The following is a 19,920-nucleotide window of genomic DNA, read 5'->3' on the forward strand; positions in this document are numbered from 1 at the left end:
ATCTTCCGAGACGGAGACGAAGCAGTAACGATTCCAGTGAGAAGGTCTCTGCCCTAAAAGCAAAATTCGCTTACCAGCTATAAGACATGCTATACTAACCCAAACCCATAATCTCTCTCCTGTCCCATAATAAATCATCATCAAACGTTAACCCCGAATCATGGTCGAATCCCGTTGTGCCGTAATTAGGAATCATCACAATCGTCCGCCGAGGACGATGGCTTCCTGGAAGACCAAGAAGATCCCTCGCACAGTAACAACAATAACCACGGTAGCAGTAGTAACGGAACGACCAATGGTACCAGCGGCAACGGCACAGGACTAGGCGGCGGAACCATGCCCATTAGTCGATCCACAAATGCGGCCACCAAATCGGTATTGCATTTCGGCTTCGTTACTATCATTTTCGATCTTCTTTTTTCCTCTGATTTTGGTCCGTAGAGTTAGATTTTAGGTTCTGGTTTCGGTTTTCAGTTGTATTCGGTTCAGTTTGAGCACATGTGTGATTACTTCTCGTTTCTACAATACTTAGTTGTTTGTTTGGTTGGTTGTATGGTTACCTACCTTGGTTTCTCTGCTTCGACATTTTTGTCGCACAGCTGTTCCTCTGATTTTGTTTTTGCACTTTGGATTTACAAATTTGTATATAGGGGGAATGACGGCTTTGGCAGGTTTTGTTCTATTATTGGCAGGGGGGTTTTTTATGACTGATTTTGCTCAAATTTGACCTGAACATTCTTTGCATATTAAAGAATATTGTGGCCAAATTTCATAAAATTTGGTCGACAAAAACCCCCGTGCAAATAATAGAACAAAACCTGCCCAAGCCGTCTGTTTCCCTACAAAAAAACTCAATGATATCATCTAGTGATAAAATGAATGGTTGTAGTATATACTCAACAAATGGGTGCTGTTATGAAAATCAGTGCGCGTATGTGTTTTTTTGTTTTCCATTCTTAATTGTGAATTTTGATATATTAGCAGTTCTTCATTGCGTATATTCTAAGTTGTTTTATAAAAACTATGTTTGTATAATAATGTTAACGTTCGTTTTCCAATTCAATCTAATCGAGCTTCTTTTACAAATACTGAACTCCAAAGAAATTCGTAACACAAAATTTAAAAAATGTTTCCTCAGAAGTAAATAAGTATATGAATTCTACATTTTTCAACACCACAAATTTCTTTGAAAACAACAGTAGGATCCGGAAAAGTAATTCCGAGTGCCTATGATTTTGTAAATTAATAATTTGTTGAACACGTTCCGCGGCGATCCAGGGACCAGAGTCTGTGAGGAAAGTGACCTGTTGTTTGTCCTGATCTGTTACTTCTTGCGACGAGTAAAACTTCAAGATTTTGTTAAACAGAGTCAATAGAATATTTTTCAAGGTTCTTGGCTGCTGTGAGGTAAAATATGCGCCGGTTCTAAAATTATTGGTCATTTATCTCGGCGATGGCGTAAAGTGTCGATTTGTTTTTCGATTTTTCATGAAAAGCTCTTTAAATTTCCACGAAAACATAAACTATTCAGAACTTCCCCATAAAATTTTCTATAAGGAATTCTCCCGAACATCTCCGGAAAATCCTCTAAATTTCTCCAATTACCCTCAATTTACCTCAGAAGTTCTTTAGAGCAGAGGTTCCCAAACTTTTGAATATGCGACCCACCTAGCAGAATCCCATATTGCTTGCGACCCACCAGGTACCAAATGCATTGATTTTATGAAATTAGATAAAAATTAGTTCGCGTTAGATTGGACAAATTATAATAAATTGTTTTATTTCCCATCATTGTATTTGTCAAAAATTCGTCAATTTTTTAGATTGGATTTGGATGGAATTTTAATTGAACTTGGGTCCTTGTCCAAATATCGTATAACAAGAAAAGGCCGTTGACATCGTCAGGTTTGTTGTTCTTTAATCATCCAATCATTAGTTGGATCCTAATTCTAAATATGGAATAGATTTGTGGGACAAAATAGTAACAAAATTATGAATTAGGATTTGTCTTTCGCGACCCACCACTGAACAGCCCACGACCCCCCTGGGGGTCGCGACCCACAGTTTGGGAACCTCTGCTTTAGAGTTTCCAATGGAATTTTTTTTTTTCACTCTAAGAATTCTTCTGAATTTCGCTTAGGAAATATTTTCAATTTCGCTAGGAAATTCTTTTAAATAATGCAAGAACAAAATTTTCCTCGGGAAAGATTTCTGCACTTCTTTTTAACTTTTTCTTTATCAATGGTTCTACAGTCTACATTCTAATAGAGTTTGCATATGCAATCGTTCATGTATAGTATGTAAACAAAGTTTAGTTACCCCCTACTAATTTACAAATTTTGTGTTTTTCTGGTTAAAAACAGTTTAGTTTGATGGATGTTTTACCGTGATTTATCAATTTATGTTTATTTATCACATTGCTATTGAAAATATGGCGTTTGTTTCTTTTCTTGAGATTTTATGTGATGAATTATGGAAAATGGTAGTGGCTTCTCCGATTGACTTTGTATGCGAATTTGTTGGACGGAGTGTTTCACCTCGGGGAGTAATTTATTTTTTTAAACTTTTGACGTAGAACTACGTCTGTTTTTTCTATATTGGGGTACACTTTACTTTATTGCAAAAAATCGAAAAACGTCACGGAAATATGATAGACTTCGATCGTTAATATCTCAGCCGTTTCCCGATGGATTTTCGCCGTCTTTTACGCGGTTTGTTTTAAACGAATCGATTTTCAGGCGATTATTTTTCAATCGAATTTTGGAGTTTTCGCGTAAAATCTCCGCGTAAAATCCGACTCCAGTGTGTTATTTTATTTATCTATATAATAAAAATGAAATGGTCTGTGTTCGTATCCGCATAACTCGAAAACGGCTGGATTTTCTTCATTCCTTCAGCAGATATGTTCGTTATAGCTTCCGACGGGTTTATATGATATTTCCTTATTCGAAAATCACGAATTAAGTTTAGAAAATCATCAAAAACTTAAATGTAGATTCGTATGGAAATTTCCCATGGGGCTGTTCACAACGCGCATTTTCGCCTACTACGCAGGACAACGTCTGCCGGGTCGACTAGTGTATGATAATATTTATCATTAAAAACTTACTAACAGTTTAGCAATCGGTTTCGATGAATCAGTCAATCACGTAAGTGCATCGCAAAGTGCAAACCCAACGTCCGACGTAATTCACGCAAAGGAATAATAATTATCATATATAAACTGTCAAACATCTTTGCCGCGTCTATTCTGACTTCCTCCATGGGATGACCTCAAACGCCGTTGACAGCCCAACTTTCACGATGGGCTTTTCTTTAAAGTTTTAATGTAATGTGGTTTAGACTGACTTAGTGGCGGGTGCTTAGTCTCTGTTCCAGTTTGCGTCGGTGATAGTTGCAACGCTACAATATCAGCCAGGATAATTATTGGAATTATCATTTGAAGTTACTTCTCAGGTGTAAAAAGTAGGCGAGTTGGCATCGGCGACAACTTTTCAAATTTTGAAATCGATTGGTAATAAACACAAAATTATCATTTAAATGTAAACATGAACTTCAATCGAATGTTTAGCATTTTGTTTTGGTGTTATGTAGGAAAATAAGTAGCATTTACCAATGCTTCGAATCGAGATACAATTATCGAACGATTCTTACTCTCTAGCGAGTTTTTATCAATTGATAATTTGGATATGTGATCGCTTGAGAGTGTTGTTCATCCTCGATTATTTGAAAATTTTATTTTTATCATCCTTTTCAAATGTTGGTCTTAAAATTATAGACCAATGCAAACTTTAACTTAACCTCACTTATTTTGACAGTTCACAGAGCTTGTTTACAAGGTGTTAGAACAAAAATCGATGAAGGGAAAATTAAAATTCATATTTTTAGTTTAAAAATGCTGTGATCCGAATATTTAGATGTTATTCTTTGCATTCAGCATGAAATCAATCGCAAAGGACATCTACATGTGAATAAAATGACGAAACAATTTTATCGGAAGCTGTGCCGGAGGCTAAGTCCCGGAGCTCAGAAAAAGCTCAGTGAACTGTCAACCTACGTCATCATGCACATACATCACCAGGGTTCATTATGCTCACTCAATCTTAGGAGCACAGGATAAACAACGAAAACAGATTTACCCTGGGCTTGAAAAATGCTTGCTTTGGTCTCATCGAACAGAAAAATCGAAAACCTGCACATTGCATACAGCTACGTAATTCAACGTCACCTTCGCGTACAACCCAATTGGGCTGCACCTTTGAGTTTTTCATCTAGGTAAAACTTTTTTGTTTCTCGACAAAATCACTCGCAGTTTTCGGGAGCCTCTCCGTAATAATGTAAAGACAGAAAATTTCACTAATGAGTGGAATTGAATGTGTGCTGTGCCACATAGAGGTAAAAAAGGGCTTAGTTTTTTGATATTTTTTGCGCACAACCATGGCTTTTTAAGTGCTACTTTACCCTTAAGACCTTTCTTATGAAGACGATTTCGTACAGATTGTAATGTCAGTTGAATGGAAAACTCGCTTCAATCTGTTTCGCAATTTTCGCAGCTGATAGTCCGCGATTCGGCCAGTGCCTTTGAAGGACGCCTCGATCATTTAGCTGGTGAGATAGAACCACTATCTTTGTACATCTGCACAATCCTAGCGACCGTATCTTTGTGAAGCTGGACAATATCGGCAATATCGCGGTAGCTTTTGCCAGTTTTGTGATGTTCAATAATTGAATATCGGATGCTGATCAAAGTTTGAGCTTTTTTGGGTGTTTTACAACAAATAACTTCCATTTTTTTAACACGAAACTGATATTTTGGGCATGGAAACTTCAGGAGCACACAATAAGTGCTAGGTACAATGTTCACATTCGAAAAAATTGCAAAATACATACTAAAACACCGTAAAACACACTTAAATGGCAATATCCGTTTGGGGGGTTGATAAACTTTTTATACGTTGATATGGAAATGTTTATATCATCTTCCAAACTCAGACGTACATGTTTATGATAGAATTAGAGGCGAAAGTATAGAATTGAAAGTTTCGTTAGGATACGGCAGGCATGAAGATTGTTTTTATAAAGGTCGATTTGAAAGCGAGCGGAGGGCAATATTTGTGATGGCACATATCACACGACCTTTCTTCTGCCAAGCTCCCGTATGAAGGGGGAGGAAAGAATATCAGTGTGGAAGCTGATATATCTCCACTGGCCAGTGGACAACAAATTGAACCCGAATGGGCATCAAGTGGTCCTATGGAAGTTCCGGAGCACCCGGAGTAGTGACCAAATCGGAAATCATCCTAGACTGCTGTGACTGCTGACAAAACAATTTTTGTATCAAAATGAGAGCAACATCTTTGCAAAAACCATCCATTGACCCCGGGAGACCACTAAGTGGAGCTTCAGAAACTCTGGAACATCTAGAAATTCTAGAAAGTTGCGACTTTTTTTACGTACTAGCGTTTTTATATATAAAATATTGAAATAGGAATAAAGAAATTGATTAGAAAAGCCAGTTTCTCCATCGAGTGAGAGAGCGCATCTAGTTATAGAATTCTAGATTTTTTTCATACAAATTATACGAAGTACTTACGTGATAAGTATACAGTTCCTGAAGAAAATTCGGTGTTGCATTTCAGTCAGCATTAGCAAAAATTTAGAGAAAGTGTTCCTGATATTGTTCTATAGATAACATTACTTTTCGCAGTTAATTCAGATTGCTATAAACGATTCATAAAAACTTCCGGAGGAATTTCTGAAGGCATTCTTGCAGGAACTTCTGGAGTGATTCCTGGTGGAACTTCCGGAGGAGTTCCTGGAGGAACTTCCGGAGGCATTCTTGGAGGAACTTCCGAAAGAATTCCTGGAGGAATTCCGGAAGAACTTTTTAAGGAATTTCTGAAGGTTCTTCCCGGAGGAATCCCTGGAGGAACTTCCGGAGGAATTCTTGGAGGAACTTCCGAAGGAATTCCTGTAAGAACTCCCGGAAGAATTCTTGCCCCAGTGGCACATTTTGAAGGGATTTGGTTGCAGAAACTTAAATTTAACCGATTCCAGTCACATATAAGTTGCGGAAACTAGCTTGCAGCACGTGTGCTACTCGGGGAGGAACTCCCGGAGAAACTCCTGGAGGAACATCCGGAGGAATTCCTGGAGGAACATCCGGAGGAATTCCTGGAGGAACATCCACAGCAATTCCTGGAGGAACTTCCGGAGGAATCCCTGGAGGAACTTCCGGAGGAATTTCTTTTGGAACTCTCGAAGGAATTCTTGCCCCAGTGGCACATTTTGAATGGATTTGGTTGCAGCAACTTAAATCTAATTGAATCCAGTCACATATACGTTGCGGAATCTAGCTTGCAAATTGGACGCGACTCGGGGAGGAACTCCTAGAGGAATTGCTGGAGGAACTTTCGGAGGAATTCCTGGAGAAACTTCCGGAGAAATTCCTCGAGGAATTACTGAAGAAACTCCCGGAGGAATTCCTGGAGAAACTCCCGGGGGAATTCCTGGAAAAACTCCTTGAGGAATTCCTGGAAGAACTCCCGGTGGAATTTCTGGAGGAACCCTCGGTAGAATTCCTGTAGGAACACCCGGTGGAATTCCTGGAGGAACTCCCGGAAGAATTCTTAGAGGAACTTCCGGAGGAATTCCTGGAGGAACTTCCGGAGGAATTCCTGGAGGAAATCCCGGAGGAATTCCTGGAGGAACTTCCGAAGCAATTCCTGTAAGAATTCTTGCCCCAGTGGCACATTTTGAATGGATTTTGTTGCAGCAACTTAAATCTAACCGAATCCAGTCACATGTAAGTTGCACAAACTAGCTTGCAACATGTGTGCTACTCGGGGAGGAACTCTTGAATGAACTTCCGGAGGAATTGCTGGAGGAACTTCCGGAGGAATCCCTCAATGATCTTCCGGACGAGTTTCTCCTGGATAAACTCACAAAGGAATTCCTCGATGAACTATCGGAGGATCTCCCAGAGGAATTCATGGAATAACTGCCGGAGAAATTCCTGGAGGTGCTCCCGGAAAAATTCCTGGAGGAACTCTCAGAGAAATTCCTGGAGGAACTCTCAGAGGAATTCCTGGAGGAACTCCCAGAGGAATTCCTGGAGGAACTCCCAGAGGAATTCCTGAAGGAACTCCCGGAGAAACTTCTGTAGGAACTCTCGGAGAAATTCCTGGAGGAATTTCCGAAGGAATTCCTGGAGGAACTTCTGAAGGAATTCCTTGAGGAAATCCCAGTGGAACTTGCGACCGCGATTTTTACTCGCGAACAAAATACTTCCATACTCTTTGTCTTTGCTCTGCCGATACTCGCAAACAAAGCAAGCACCAGAAAAATCAAAGCAGCAGGTTCGCGCGTATGCAGCGTTTCTGGTAGGCGAAATTACACTATTTTCTTACTTATGAAGCGAGTATTTCCACCATTATTGGTATACAGTTCTACTCCGGAGCACCACTTGCTATCTAAGGCCGAAGAGCATTGATTTTGCTCTCAGAATGCCGGAACAAACGATTCATGAAAAGTCACTGCTGTCTAGGACGAATTTCCGGAATTGATCACTTCTCCGAATGTCTTCGACGTGTTGATGACTAGTCCGATCTGCTTGGCTTCCCTCTTCAGTCTGATGTAGGCTTCCTCCATCTTCTCAAAGTTACGTCACAGAAGAAAAGTCACAGCTGTCTAGGACGAATTTCCGGAATTGACCAATTCACCGAATGTCCTGAATCTTTTTGTTGGACACTTGGTGGCCACCGGGGGGTCAATGAGTGGTCTTGGATTGATTATACACTTATCTTGCTAGAAAATCGATTTCAAAACAGTTGCAGCTTTCTGAACCATTGAAAATTGTTTATAACGTGTCGTGACCCACCATGGAACCTATGGACACTCCGAAAATGAGATGAATTTCGAGGCCTTCCGATGCGAAAAGAAAGTATCCCGCTGGACTTCGGGATTATTGCGAAACCAAATAGCCAATTCCAATATCCTATTTTCAGATATGAAAATGAGTTTTAGTAACTGGAAGATATCAAGGGAAAATGAGGTTGTAACTAGGACAAGAGTAAAATCAATTACACTAACCCCACAATCATGGGTCACACACTAATATGAGTCCATCCATATAACCAACATGCAAAATGGAGTGACTAATTATTGTTACAAAGTGACCCATATATAAGTTCTATTATAATAACCGTCGTTCATATTGAGAAACTTGGAAAATTTGTTAATCTTGTAATATTGGCTACCATGTTAGCAGATATTTACGACCGAACGACCGTCGTATGGCTTACGAACGTTCAGGCAAATGATCTCCAGCCATACGATCCGACAAATTACATAGGAGTCTTCGAGTTGACCGTAATGAAATGCCTTTTCCGCGCTTGGGTTTCAAATTTCACCTTTCCAAACACGCATTTGCGATACGCAATAGATCGATTGGGAGAGACTCAGTGGCAGTTGTTGGCTGCAAAAAAAATCACCCATTCGTCGTCGCCTCTCTGCACCAGCAAGCAGCAATTTTCGCAGTGAAACTTCCCCGATGCGATCGGAAGGGATCAACGAGGTTCCGCGTTCAATCGATACGCACCGAAACCTTATATCATCTCTCGTTGATGATGGCTCGATGGCTAATGGGGGAAAAAAATGCCCACTATGGGTGGAAAGTTTGCGGTACCCATCACGTACGCATAGTGCTGAAATACATTTGAATATGCCAGCAATGAGCAGCAGCAGCATTGCGCATGAAAGTTGGGAGCTTAAAAGCTGGCAAAAAATAGGGCCGAGATTATCACGGTCCAGCGATTTCGGAGGATGTGTTACGAGCAGCGGCGCGGTGGTACCCTCTTTGCTATGATGGTGAATTTGATCACGGTAACTAGCATAAAAGTGCATAATTACCACCGCCGCATGTGGTGTTAATGGCAGAGGAGGTTATTGTTGTTATGATGAGTTTAATGGTCAATTCCATGAAGGGGTATTAAAATAAGTCGGCATTGGAGTTGGTAGGATTGCGTGATCAAGAAGAATTACGTAAATGCATTGTCACTTCGATTCTTTAAAAAAAAGTTGAGCTCGTTTTTGTTGGAACGGCAACAACATTTTTTATACGAACCATATGATGTTAAACTGAAGTGACTAGCACATAGAACATAACATCTTCTTAACTGCAGTAGTCGCATCAGTTATTCACAATTATTTAAAGATGAATGCAAAGATTGCAGAACACAAACATCAATGTTTACGACTGTCGTGATAGACGACTACTGCCGAAGTGACATCACTTTCCCAATTCGGAACCCGATACCACGCAACCTCCATATCGATTTTAGCCACTCATATTCGAAAACGCACGAGCCGAGTTATTTTGCCGTATTAGTTCCCCCACAGTGCCGCTGACAAGCAGCAGCCAGATGACAAGCTCCATTTGGCTAGGCAAAATGGTCTTCACGACACGCTAATCCTCTCCAACTTAAAAGTCAGATAAAATCCGACTCATTTTCGACATTTTGATAAAATTATAAGCTCAATAAGATTAAGAATCGATAAACCGTGTCTTGATAAGGGGGTCCAGAATATTCTTACAAGTTTTTTTTTCGAAAAATATGTTATGCTTAAAAAGGAAGCCCAAGCAATTTTATTTTAGTTTTTAATCTGTTTGATGCTCGAATTAAAGTGGATGATTCTGATTTTTAAATGTCAAAATTTAATGTATCTTTGACACAAATTATAAATAATAACTAATGATTGCCGAATTGATCATAATATACATACAAATATTCATCGAAGAAAGGAATTGATTTTATTTTCGAAATATTTTTTATCAGGACTTTTTTTAAGGACAAGTCTCCCGGAATCCAAAACTAAATGCAATAATAAAAATGACAGTTGTGCGTGGCTTCCGTTTTGAATGGGGTGCCCTTGAAACCACAAGTGCGTTTAGTTCTGGATTTTGGAAGGCTTGTCCTTAATTGCAAATATTTTCCTGTTTTTTTTTTCATTTGATTATTGCATTTATTATGCTCGATTTCGAGTAGCTGCCGTTTAGTGTGCACCCGAACGAACAACTCGCCGAATGCGAGCCAAAACTTCCCACTAGCTACAAGAGCTGATGAGCAAATTTGCCACTTTAAAAGTGATTAAGTTAATTGATCCGGGACCAAAATCGTCTTGTGCAGTGTGGCGCTTTTCCAAATCGGACCGAATAGTGCAGTCGATTGCATGAGAGCGATTGCTAATCGGGCGATTATCGATGATTGATATCCGTTTCGTTTACATCGTGTCCATATGGAAGCAAAGCTGATTCATGTTTTAAAAAAATAATTTAGGACACCACAAATTACGAATTGTTGACAAATACTTTATTGTTCCTCTATTTTTTTTGTACTGAAGACGTCAAGTTCTGATAATGTTGTGGCTAATATTGATTGTTTTTGAATTCTATATTGCTGATGCTAATCCGTATGTGTTATCATGTTTTTTTTGTGAAAACTTAGAAACTGAGAAATTTTTGGGGTGTATTAAAAACGTTCTTGTTTCAATTCGCAATTAAGCAACATCGTCTTGTGTCATTGATGAATATTCCCAGAATGATACGATTAAAATAGAAAAGATATTACAAACGCTATCCACAACTCCATCTGGCGTTCGATGGTGCAATTATAAACATGCATTTCATGTTGCAATCGGTAGAACACTGCATGAATTATCGATTTTTTATTCGTTTACCTTGACACTGTCAGTTGTTTTTTTTTCTAGCAATTGCACCTCCACTTGCAGTTGTTCCAATAGCATTGCAACTCTCTGGGAACCCCATGTCCTAGTGAGCAGTAAAGGCCGGTCATTATAGAATGAATTTTCATATATAGCACAGTTTATGTCCAATTTATAACCTTCTACTTGTTCCGTACCGCGCCTCGTAACCGACGGCAGCATATACGTTCACAAGCTTGGATCATGAACACTTTTGAATGGAGGAAACACTTGCGTGGCTCCCCTCACTTTTTATGTTGTTGTTTTTTTTTTTTTTGATTATCAATAAACTTTACCTGGGCTGGTGTGCCGTAATGTGCCAAACATGCCAGTGAAAAGTGGTATCAAATTGCTCCATTAGATCGTTAGATGCAGTTTGCAGAAATCACATTACACATAAACATGGTTGGTTCACTTAGGAATGTAAGACGCCAAAAATCTTCTTTCTTCTGATGGTAATACTTTGATTGGTACACCCGATTCTGTTTTTACACGGATTTTTTTTTACACAAATCCCATATAAATTTTTTGCAAAGTTGCTCCGTTTTGCATGATTCGTCGAGAAATCAGAAAACTTTTTACACGGATTTTCGAATTTTGAAACTGAAAACTTTTTTTACACGGAACCCATTCCCCGTGTAAAAAGAATCGGGTGTACTACTAAGAGATAAATTTAAGAGACCGCCATCCTTCGGTGGGAATGGAATCCATGACCCCCAGTACGCTGAACAGGCATTATAACCTCTAAGCTACGAAATACCTTCGTCGGCTTTCGCACCTCGCTGGTCTGGTTTAGTCTTCCTTTTTTTCAATGGCTCTACATTCCTGCTTTTCAAGTTAGTATTCCATTAGCAATTCTTCAGTTATTAATTGAAAGCTTTCCTATGCCCGCCATTGCATGAGTATGTATCTTGTGTGGCAAGTACAATGGATACGCTATGCCCATGGTGTCGAAAATGTTTCCAACCCGAAAACATCCTAGACCGGACCGAGAATCGAGCTAACCATCTCCGGATTGGCAATCCTACGCCTTTGCTCGCAAGGTTACTGGAGACCCCAGTCTCCAGGTCTGGAACTAAAGCTTATTTTGTTTACTAATTAATTTGAAATAACAGAGTATTATAATTAAGATTTACAATATTTGGAAAAGGGACAACTTTGCCATAACGTCTTTCTTTAACTGTGTCATTAATACAGGGCTGGTAGCAAGTCACTTTTTAGTGACTTGGTCACTATTTTGAGCCTAGTCACTAAAAAGTCACTATTTGCATCCAAAGGTCACTAAAGTCACTATTTTTCGGAAAATTGTCATTAAAGTCACTATTTTCGCACCACCGTTTGTAAAAAAAAAGTTCAAAATAAAAATCATTTGTACCTACCATTATCATCAACCAAATCAAATGTAAATCTGTTAGCAAAATATATAAAGTTTGAAAAATTGCTCCAAGGCCGTCTTATGAAAGGCAGAGTGGGTTCGAACCATGGACTTCGGGATCGAGAGACACACAGACAGACCACACAGCGAAGCTTGGGCATACGTTTAGGCAACGCCGTATATAAAGCGCAGGATTGTTACGACTACGAGGATTTCGCGATTTTCGCGGTTTTTGCTATTCTCGCGGATTTGATGCGGATTTACATAACGGTTGAGGCTTCGCGCGGATTAAGTTTTGGGTGGAAATTTAATAAATAAGGAGCGTAGGGTTTTGTTTTCGATAGCAAAATGTCGTTGAGAAGGGACTCCACATTTGAAGTCTATGCTTACCCAATTTTTTGGATATTTCCAAGCCATTATTGAATGCATTATACTTTTGAGAACTCGTTTACACGCAAAAACAGCGTTCATGAATTCGTGAACTAACGAGTTCTTGGTGTATTTTTTCTGGAACAACAGTCACGAATTCGAGAATAAAGTCACGTTTTCTGGAACGTTCTGGAAAACATGACTGGTGTTCCCGAATCCATGAATTAAATCACGGTGTATTTTTGCTGGTTCACGAATTCGGGAACGCCTTTTTTGCGTGTAACAAGCATTATAAGGGTGAGAACTTCACTTGTTGTCATTTTTCATCGTTTCTGAATATCCATTTTTTGTCACGTCAATTTTGACATATTTCCGAGATATTTCTTGGTTTCTGATTGATTAACCCCTCTACGACGAACCACACAGCATGATATTGTCGGCGTAGCACCACATTAGAATGCGGACATCGGGACTTCCGAACCGAATTTTCTTCCGAAGTTTTATCTGTCAAACTGATTGTGCGATGTTTAGCGCATATTTAGGTGAATCTAGCGCACTACTTCCTAAGTTGTGTAAGTTGCCTGTATCTAGAGAAAAATCCACCTTCGTTATAAAAAGCTTCCTAACTTTGTTTCTCTTAGAAGAACTTTCACTATAATTTCTGTAGCGATGACTGCATAAATCTTTAAGTAAGATTTCGTAAAAATTTCGCCTTGAATTTGGGAAATAATTTTCGGAAGGTTTTTCTTAGGAATTTACCAAACAATATCTACAGGAATTCTCAAAAAGCTTTCTACCGGAATTCATGAAAAAATCCGCTTGTATTTGAAGGAAATTGTTTTTATCAGGGATTCACGGAGAAGTTTATATAGTAATTGACGTGCAGTTTCCGCGGAAATTCCTGAAAGACAGTAGGAATGTCTACAAAATATTCTGCCTCGAATGGTATGAAAGAATTTCTGGAAGTTTTTGTAGTGACATTTGCCATCGGATTTCTGTTGGAATTTCCGTTTGAACTCCTGGAGAAAGATTTCACAAGGATTGAAGTGTTTTCGGCACAATTTCTGAAAAAAAAATCCTAAAAATTTTCACTAGGTTCTCCACATAAAATCAACTTCCACTGAAATTTCTGAAAAAAAATCAGAGTTTTCCAAAGCAATTTATGCATCAAATTCAAGATTTTAGATCACATTTTACGAAACTTGAAACTTAGGATTCATTAATTCGGTAACATTCATGTTATATATAAGTTAATGTTTTTAATGAAACCGAGATCAGGGTTTCGAAAAAACCAATGACAAATGGATTCTATATGTATTTAAATTTGTTTCAATTAAAAATGTTATTTTTAATTATTAAAAATCGTATTTTAAAATTGTCATCATAATTTTGGATTTTTTAAGTTTTTTTTTCCCTTTAAAGATTTATAAGCTTTGTGATTCCAAATAATTCTCTGTCTAGTAATTGATTAGTTCATGTTATTTCTTTTTTGCCGAAAAACCGTGTTAATTTTTCAACGTGCCAAAACGAATGTTCACACGTTAGCGAAAGCCCAATCCAAAACATCCTTCTAGAACTTTTTCATACTGTCTTGCAGCTGAATCATCTATATATGGTGAAACTTTTGGGAATATATTTTAACGAGACAATATTTTTTGATCGATAGTAAAAGACAGCGCAAAATTTGTTATACTTCATTCTGCCTTGTTCATACACAAACTGCAGTTTCACGAAAAACTTCGAGCTCATGTTAAACTTTATTACCACAATGCTGTAGAACTTGCTTCAAAATCGTTGTTGAAATTAAAAGCATGGTTTAGTGTAACAACTTGTAACTCGTTACCTGCTCCCGTGTGCTACGGAATAAGGTTTACCATGGTCATATTGCTAGCCTCTGGATGTCAGAACGAATACCTTCCTCAATATCCAACTCTGTGGTATTTATGATGGTGTCGCCAAGTCGGTTGTCCTCTGCTAAGTTCCATCTTCTCCCTAGTTACGATGAAGATGCACACGGCCAGCAGTAGTAATCCTCATGATTTTGTAAATTTAGTCTTTTCTTGATTTCTGATAGCATTCTAATAAAGATTTGAAAACAACATGATATCCCTAGTTTTCGATCTACTACGAGTTACTCAGTAACAATACGAATGCAACTCAGCTCACTACCTGGTTAGTACTTCATACAAAAGTCACTATTTGGTCACTTTTTCTGGTTCTGAAAGTCACTATTTGGTCACTTTTTTCGTCATTGTTGGTCACTAAGTCACTATTTTGAAAGGCATTTATCGCTACCAGCCCTGTTAATAACATACACAAACTGTTCTGAGGTAATAAATTGTTAAGAAAACATCTGCTTGTCACTTTTATTTAAAAAAAAGGTTAATTCGGCGAAGAGAACTCTCTCTTGCGACATTCGCCCTTATTCCAAATAGAGCTTGATGTATGCATACTTTACCTGTCATCCACTGTTTCCGTTAAATCCTGAATTGTATAAACACAGCGTATGGGAAATTAAATTTTAAACAATCAGGTCTTGGAGATGCTGTCTGTTATTCTTGTTCCTAATTTCCCTGGTTTCAATTTCGTCTTTGTATTCTCAATCAAATGTGATTCTTTGTAAATTATTTTAAAGTTTTTTTTTATATGTTTTGTCCAAAGGTCTTCTTTTCTCCTTTATTTCAGGTTCTTTCGTTTTATTTTCCGAAACATAGTCCTTATTCAACTCAGTTCTGTTGTGTTTAATTTTCGCACAACACCACGTGTACATATCAATTGCACTTTTTCCTCTTACAGTACATATTTTTTGCTTTGGTCGTGGAGGCGCGCACATCCATTGTGTACACCTTTAGCCGACCTTCCAAAATAAGCACTTTACCGTTTCGCCGGCGGGACGGTGCAACTGCCGTCACAGCACCAACTAATTACGGTATTTCTTTCCCTTTATTATTTTCTTCTTTTACAACACAACGCAACCCAACATCACCCGCCGTGGCCGTTGTTTTCCCCCCGAACGGATAATGCACCGGGGCGCTATGTTTCGGATATCATCATAACCATCATCTGTGCAACCGGGCGACGTCGTCACCGTTCATCGCGCGAACCTCTCACCATCAACGACGACCGCCGCCGCAACCTTCTTCCCACACCTTGGGGGAAAATGCAACACCACCTTCAATGGCCTACCATGCAGAATGCTACACAAGGTGCAATCAGCAGGCTCAACCTAGTGAATGGTAAGTTTTTCTCATGCTCATTTCATGTTCTCTCGCCCTTGTTTTCGATTCGTGTTGTGGGTGGGTGAAGCGTGGGAGAATAGATGGGACTCTTTCACTCGGGCATACAAGTCCTCGCATGCAATGTTGGTTGCAAGACTGTCTTTAGTAAGATACCGTACCCGTTATTGTATACAAACAAAGATGATTGATGAGATTTAAGGATGTTAGATGAATGGTTTCATTTGACCAATTGAATTTACTTAAATGTTTTTGGCCCCACACGTAGAAAGAATAAGCTCCTATTATAGTGTTCAAATCTAGGAACTTTTTTCAAATGGGCGTAATTGATTCTGACCTTGATTTTTGGAATGATGATTGTACTGTTAACTCGAACTATTTTAGTCAACTAACGTACTCAACAGAAAGAATAGATTGCGATCTATCAGGTAGTAACGCCAGTTGCACGAAATATGCTGAATAGAGAGAGTAGGAGCCGTTTCAAATTTCAAGGTCAAATACAGTTACGCCTATTTGAAAAAAGTTCCTAGAAATATGTTATTCTTTTAACAGATGCGTATTTTGTATAACAAAAGGAATAAAAATGGAATGTGAAAAATCGTTCAACCAATCGGTAAAAAATGTAAAATTGTTGGCTTGAGTAACTGTCATTTTGTCTCATAAGAAAGCTTATAACACCAATTGAATCATTTGTTTGAGAAACTGCATATATCCATTTGTCTCAATTCCGAGAATACAACAAAAAACTATGTTTGAAGCAATTGGCACTGAATCTTTCTATTTCATCGATACAGATCAAAAATGCTAGGCAAAACTTTTTGGACGCGAATATATAAAAATCTCATTGTGGCCAAAAATGATACATATATGTAGTTGCCTATTGAACTAATTAAAGATAACCCTTCTGGTAGTTATTTGGATTTCGTGTGACCTAGTATTGAAATCGATGTCGTTTGAATGAGTTTCGTTATATAATTTAGACATTTTCTTGTTGATGGATTTTTTAGTTAGCACCCCTCGAAAAACACCTGATGGAAACATACCTACTTTTTTGGAACGGTTTTTTTGAAACCCTAAAATGTTTGTATTTATGGAAACACACGAATCTTTTTGTAATGTAATGCCTTAATAGATTCTGAAATCTCTTTAGACATTCCAGAATTTACTAAATATCAAAAGACACTTCCTAGAAGTTCGACTGAATTTAAGAAGGCTTCTCGTAATCCTAGGGGAATCTTTTTTATTACAGTTGTTCCTGTGAAACCATTAATTAATTAAATATTTAATCCTTAAGAAAATTCAAACCCTTTAACACCCGCTTCAAAACTCTAAGAAATCAGAAAGAAAGCAATCTCAACCAATAATTGATCTGTCCTTGACTGATCCTGATTCAATATGTGTATATATTGTCGATTCATTAATCTTTAATGTCACATATTTTCCTCTACTAATGACCACCCGTCAATTCGTGTGTCACGGAAGGTTTACCGAAGAGCCAATATTTCTCTATAATTGCTCAGCACTCAAGTATCAACAGTTTTAAGCACCAACCCTGATCAATCTCTACAGCATAGAGCAAAGGTCCTTCCTTGCGCAACAAAAACAACCCTACTATGTGACGACTTTCTCGATATGTGTGTTTGGTATTCTTTCGATTCGATACGCAAATATGTAAAACACAGGCTACGGTATAGACTTACGGTTATGACGGCGGTCGGTCAAATGTCCTCAGCCATCGCCGAGGTCCAATGTGACAAGTGTATGTGTCCTCCAAACGCGGCTAAGTTCGCGTGCGAGGACAAAGGTTTTTTTGCTTGTCTGTAGAACGTACTTGTGTAGCTGTGGCCTTAATTACACCGTAGTACCATACAAATGTGCAGTGCACTACTGAAATGCACATATGGGAAAGTACAATTGCTTATACCGTTCTGAAACAAATTATGCACTTTTCTTAATTGAGATTAGCTAAGTTTGATTTGCATCAGAATGATAAGCTCGATTTTGTTTTACTATTCACATTCGGTTTAATGTATCCAGATTTGAATAGGGGTACTGAATAGATAAGACTGTCTTTTTGTAATTACTGAACTTCTATAGTCACACATTCCACCTAAACATTCGACGGAGAAGGAATTCTATCGAGGACGGTTATAACTGTGAGGGATGGCTGCTTGTATGGGAATCGATTGAATTGACGCATGAAACAACATGAGTCGTGTACACAATGATTCAATGGCTTGGTGCACGAGAAAGCAATGTTTTACAAACAAAATATTGTGATTTTGTGATATGTCTGCTTGCAATCTCATTGTTCTAGTTTACGAGCCGGCAATTTAATGCCTAATTGAGCATAACGTACATTAAAGCCATTTCAGAGTTTTTTTTTAACGTAGCCATTAATTTTTAAGTAGAATGCACGCGCGGGTTGCAACGAGAGAATAAAGTTTACTGGCTTTGTTGTAAAGTTTCTAACTTAAAGAACTTTAAAAATGAAATGAAATTGTTAGAAGAGTTTATAGCTATGAGTTTTATATTGAGTTTTACAATTCACGATGTTATTATGCATTGGTTCGAGTTGAATATTTTTTTTGCATTTCTTGGATTCTTTCTAGGAAACGTTGTAATTGCACAGAGTCGTCGCTAATTAAAGCATGCATTGATTTGACACAAAACAGTAAGCAATTCTCGGGTACTTCTTCAAAGGGACGTATGTGATTAGGTAAAAAAAGATTCATTCATTTATTCAGACTAAGGCCGAAGTGGCCTTTGCGGTATATAAGAGTCTCGGTCTATGGCTACACGTCGCCAACCACGCAGTCTACGGAGGGTCTGCAAGTCATTTTCCACCTGACCGATCCACCTTGCCCGCTGTGCACCTCGCCTACTTGTGCCCGTCGGATCGTTGTCGAGAACCATTTTCACCTGGTTACTGTCCGACATTTTGGCTACATGCCCGGCCCATCGCAGTCGTCCGATTTTCGCGGTGTGAACGATGGATGGTTCTCCCAGCAGCCCATGCAACTCGTGGAGGTACTTGTAGGTTTGATACGTCGGCGAACTCTATTCGATCGGAGCGTCTTGCGGAGTCCAAAGTACGTACGATTTCCAGCCACTAAGCGTCTCCGAATTTCTCTGCTGGTATCATTTTCGGCAGTCACCAGTGAGCCCAAGTACACAAATTCTTCTACCACCTCGATTTCGTCACCACCGATGCAAACTCGCGGTGGGTGGCTCACATTGTCTTCTCTTGAACCTCTTCCCATCATGTACTTCTTCTTTGACGTGTTGATGACTAGTCCGATCCGCTTGGCTTCCCTCTTCAGTCTGATGTAGGCTTCCTCAATCTTCTCAAAGTTACGTGCCATAATATCTATGTCGCGGCGAAGCCAACTAGCTGGACGGACTTATTGAAAATTGTACCACTCGTGTTCATCCCTGCTCTTCTTATTACCCCTTCCAAAGCGATGTTGAATAGCAGACACGAAAGACCATCACCTTTCCATAACCCTCTGTGCGTTTCGATAGGACTCGAGAATGCCCCTGAAACTCGAACTACGGACATCACCCGATCCATCGTCGCTTTGATCAACCGTGTCAGTTTATCCGGAAATCCATGTTCGTTAGGGTGGCTCAAATTAGTATGGGAAAAAACTTATTTCAATTTTTTAAAGGGCCGCCCTCTTATTCGGTTTGATGCCCTGATGCTCTGGACAAAATTTCAGCCAAATCGGTCAACGTTTGGGCGGTGCTAAACTCGTTGGAAGTTTATATGCAAAAATGTATGCAGAAACATCCAAAAACTGTAAATTGCAGTTGGACGGCACAACTTACGAAGAAGAACTATGATACTCATTCAGATTATGAAGAATTTAATACAGAATGTTATGCAGAAAACCGCGAGAAGATTAGAGTTTGCCCGGCTTAGTTATTAGCATTTCTCTGAAGTGCGGTTTGAGCAAATTTCGTTTCTTTTACCTTTGAAAAGAAATAAATTCACCCCTACAACACTCCAGTAAAATGCTAATATCTTTGCCTAATAAACTCGAATCTTCTCGCGGTTTTCAGCATAACATTCTGTATTTAATTCTACAAGAACTGAATGAGTATCATTGTTCTTGATCGTAAATTGTGCCGTCCAACCGCAAATCACTGTTTTTGGATGTTTCTGCATACATTTCC

At 38.8% G+C, this 19,920-nt stretch overlaps 1 protein-coding gene across 1 annotated transcript in view; it reads left to right on the forward strand.

The window, feature by feature from the left end:
• The window catches only part of LOC134205684 (kinesin-like protein Klp10A), a 157,393-nt gene that overhangs the window by 90,855 nt on the left and 46,618 nt on the right, over positions 1 to 19,920 (forward strand). Inside the window, 2 exon segments of the mRNA XM_062681199.1 lie at positions 190 to 375; positions 15,699 to 15,741. Of these exon segments, the coding sequence (XP_062537183.1) occupies positions 190 to 375; positions 15,699 to 15,741 (229 nt within the window).

Source organism: Armigeres subalbatus, chromosome 1, assembly GCF_024139115.2.
Source record: "Armigeres subalbatus isolate Guangzhou_Male chromosome 1, GZ_Asu_2, whole genome shotgun sequence".
In the NCBI taxonomy this organism is placed as follows: domain Eukaryota; kingdom Metazoa; phylum Arthropoda; class Insecta; order Diptera; family Culicidae; genus Armigeres; species Armigeres subalbatus.